Source organism: Mus pahari, chromosome 12 (assembly GCF_900095145.1).
Source record: "Mus pahari chromosome 12, PAHARI_EIJ_v1.1, whole genome shotgun sequence".
NCBI classification, from domain to species: domain Eukaryota; kingdom Metazoa; phylum Chordata; class Mammalia; order Rodentia; family Muridae; genus Mus; species Mus pahari.
Window position 1 is genome coordinate 11,542,675 of NC_034601.1, and position 3,865 is coordinate 11,546,539.

Consider the following 3,865-nt stretch of genomic DNA (forward strand, 5'->3'; position numbering starts at 1 on the left):
GCTCGTTAGGGTCTAGTTTCTCTGCTTTCTCTTAGAGACCTGATATTCTATCTTCTGGTTGATTCATTCTACTTATAAGGCTTTTACTTGGGTTTTCTAGTTTGATTATTAGGTTTTTCCACCTTCATTTCAGCTTGACTTCTTCAGTGTTCCTGTCTCCTGGTTGAATTCAGTAATTCAGTCATCAAACCTTGGATTATTTCTTTTACTTCAGTCAGCCTTAATGTTTGTGATTTTGTTTGTTTGTTTGTTTGTTTGTTTCCGGGAGGGTTGGTTTTGTTGTTTTTGTTCTTGTTGTTTTGATTTTGATTCTTTTGAGCTCGTTGTTTTGTCTTTAAACTCCTTGATTTCTTTTTTTGACATTTGTGATCGTTCTTTTAAATTTTATGTCCTGGAGTTTGTATAGGCAATTATCATTGGAGATCATTTTTGTGGGACTGGAGGATTTGGGGGTTGGAGTGGGAGTGCTGTGCAAGAGGCCTATTAGTTGAAGGTGACTCAAGCAGTGCTATCCAGGCTCAACCAGAGGTACTAGATGTGGGTAATGGGCTAGAACTGTGTTGCTGCAGAGGGAGTGTAAAAGCAAGGACCAGGAAGACTCACCTAAGATATGTAGGATCTGCTGCTATGAGCGGTTGAATGTGATATAGTTGGTAGGCAGCACAGGAAAGAACCTGGGGAGTGTGGGTAGGGCCAGCAGGACTTTACAAACTAGGCCGTCACCAGGAATAGATCCGGGAGATGGAGAAGGTATATGGAGGTCTAAGAGGTGCAGGGCCTGGCTGAGCAACGAAACGATATGGTGTGTGAAGAATCTGTAGGTTATAAATGACACGGTCCAGGCTGTTTGGTCTAAGGAAGGGGACTGGCTATGGTCCTAAGCTAGATCTTGGGCTTTAAAGAGGATGCATAGATGGGAGGATCAGGTAGACTTACCCAGGTAGGCCCTGACACAAATTATACTAACAGTATCTTAAATTGCTCTCCTAATTAGATCATAAGGTAGGTGTGTGTGTGTGTGTGTGTGTGTGTGTGTGTGTGTGTGTGTATTCCTTTCCTGGACTCTTAAGGCTATGTTCATCATGGAACTGAACTAGAAAAAGAAACTAATGATAACAATTGCTTTGTTGAAAGAGCCATTTAAATGTTTAATTTTCAGTCTATATTTACTTTCATATGATGGCTGTAAACTGCATTAGATTGTTTCTTCAGGTGACAAGGCAGCTCTATGAACCGCTTGTTATGCAGCTCATCCACTGGTTGACTAACAATAAAAAATTTGAAAGTCAAGATACTGTTGCCTTATTAGAAGCCATACTGGTAAGTAGTATTTGGAATTCTGTTCTTTCATTCCAATTGACTGCAGAAATTTAGTGTACATTTAGATCTTTAGGAAAAGTTCCTTATTAACGTGCCAAAATATAGCCTTTTGCTATAGAGACTTTTATTGTTGGTTTTGGACACAGTACCATATTTATTTTGATAAGTGAGTCAACATTCTGCTTTTTAAATGGCTTTAAGTTGAAAAATTATATGCATGCATGCTGAGTGGTGGTGGCATATGCCTTTAATCCCAGCATTTAGGAGGCAGAGGTAGGCAGATGTATATATATATATGGCATAAGAAAATATGAATGTGTTTTGTGTAAGAAGTATAAATATTCTTTATCAATAACAGTAGTTTGTTTTTTAAATCCATGGTACAGTATTTAATTCAATAGTAAAGGGAATTTTTAATTTATCTAATTTTTTTTCTTGCACTCAGATTCATCAACTAAAGGGTTATGGAGTCCACAGTTTACCTTTTATATCAAACTTTTCCTGAGGTAGTAATTATGATCTGGTCACTGGAACAGTGAGCTAAAGCTATAGTAGTCTTTTATGCATATTTATTTTAATTTTGAGCTTATAGATATAACTTTGGTTACTTTAAATATTATTTTATGTGGGATTTCCAGTTATTTCATCCATTTTTGAAGAGAGAGACTTACATGTTCACATTAGAATCACCTTGCACACATGTATAATTGTAACATTTACAAGGCAGAGACAGGAGGATTTGAGTTTAATACCACTCAGTGACATAGTAATTCTATACAAGCCTAGCCTATACAGGTTCCTGCTTTTAAGAAACTGAAAAAAAAAAAATAATAAATTAAGTAAATAAAATGATAAATAAAAAAATAAAAATAGCAAAATTTCCAGTGAAATATCTAATGATCTTGTCCAAACATCCTTTAATTCTTTGTTCTTGAAAACTGATCCCATTATGCATCTGTGTTGTCTGTTAAGGTGAAGCCAGCAAAAAAATGTAAGTTGACATGAACATTTAGGAAGAAGAAGTGTGGTATACTTATGAGCAAGCATGCTGTTTGACCATTTTGTTGTGTAAAACACATAGTTCAATCACATAGCCCTGTTTGTTCAGTGCACGCAGGCACTCACCAGATCATACACCTTGTTATGGGAAGTGAAGAATCGTTGGATGTTTTTGTTTTTTTTTAAGTTAAGGTCTATAGTTTAGGCTCTAGCCCATGTTAGGCTGGAACTTACTGTGTATCCCAGGTTAACCAGGTTAACCTCAAACTCAGTGTTCTTGCCTTAGCCTCCTGAATGTTGATATATATTCATATAAAACCATTAATCGTTCTATGGATATAGCAGTTACTACAATGAAGCTGTCCTTGTCTTGATTAAGGATGGTATTGTGGACCCTGTTGACAGTACTTTAAGAGATTTTTGTGGACGGTGCATTCAAGAGTTCCTCAAGTGGTCCATTAAGCAAACAACACCTCAGCAGCAAGAGAGGAGTCCAGTTAACAGCAAGTCACTTTTCAAGCGGCTCTACAGCCTTGCACTTCACCCGAATGCTTTCAAGAGACTAGGAGCAGCACTCGCTTTTAATCACATCTACAAGGAATTCAGGTATGTACGCTTTCTGTGTAAGGAAAACTGTGTAAAAGAGCTCTTAAAACCTTTAATGTAATTTTGAAAATTACCCTGGTGTTTAAGTCCATAAATTTTTATGTCAAGCAGTTATTTTATAAATATGTGATAGATGGTGTTCATTTAAGAATCTTAGAAACTGTGGAGAAATACTTGCAACCAAAGTACAAGCAAAGAGAGTACACCCAAAGGCACATGTGCAAGATCTTTTGACGCATGGAGAATGTGTATAGTAAGTTAGTGATCACTTGTCAGGGATGGACCATAGAGCATGAATGAGAGTCAGCCAAATTCTCCTCTATGATCAGAATGCGGAGGTAGGTTAGTAAGACCCTCCACCCTCATAAGCTTGCCATATGAGGTGGTGAAGAACTTTGGTACTCTCAGATTGCGTTCAGAGTAATGGGTAGGGGAGCCAGGTTTGTCTGCTATGGTAGAAGAATGGAGAGCACCTCTAATGATACGGAGTTTCTAGAATTATGAGAGTGCAAAGTGAAGTCAAAGATTTGCGCGCGCGTGTATTTGCATTTAGGTTTGTACGCGTGTGGAAGTCAGATGGCAGTCTGAGGAACTGATTCTTCCTTCCACCGTGTAAGTTCCTGAGCTTAAACTCAGATCATCAGGTTTGACAGCCAGCACCTTTTCTTGCTGAGTGCCTTTCTGGCCTTTGGTTTACATCATTGTAATATTTACCTTGTTATTTGGCTACTGAATTATTCTTGTTTTTTATTTCACATTTATTTTATACTAGAAATGATGTTGCACAAAAAGCACATGTAAGCAATTTTTAAAAATTATTTTATTAGATATTTTCTTCATTTACATTTCAAATGCTATCCCAAAAGTCCCCTATACCCTCCCCCCCGCCCTGCTCCCCTACCCACTCACTCCCACTTCTTGGCCCTGGCGTTCCCCTGTA

The 3,865-nt window shown here is 37.8% G+C and overlaps 1 protein-coding gene across 1 annotated transcript in view; it reads left to right on the top strand.

The window, feature by feature from the left end:
• Prkdc (protein kinase, DNA-activated, catalytic subunit) overlaps positions 1 to 3,865 on the top strand; it is a 201,570-nt gene that overhangs the window by 66,421 nt on the left and 131,284 nt on the right. Inside the window, exons 25-26 of the mRNA XM_021209938.2 lie at positions 1,213 to 1,320; positions 2,699 to 2,925. Coding sequence (XP_021065597.1) covers positions 1,213 to 1,320; positions 2,699 to 2,925 — 335 coding nt within the window. The remainder of the gene's footprint in view (positions 1 to 1,212; positions 1,321 to 2,698; positions 2,926 to 3,865) is intronic.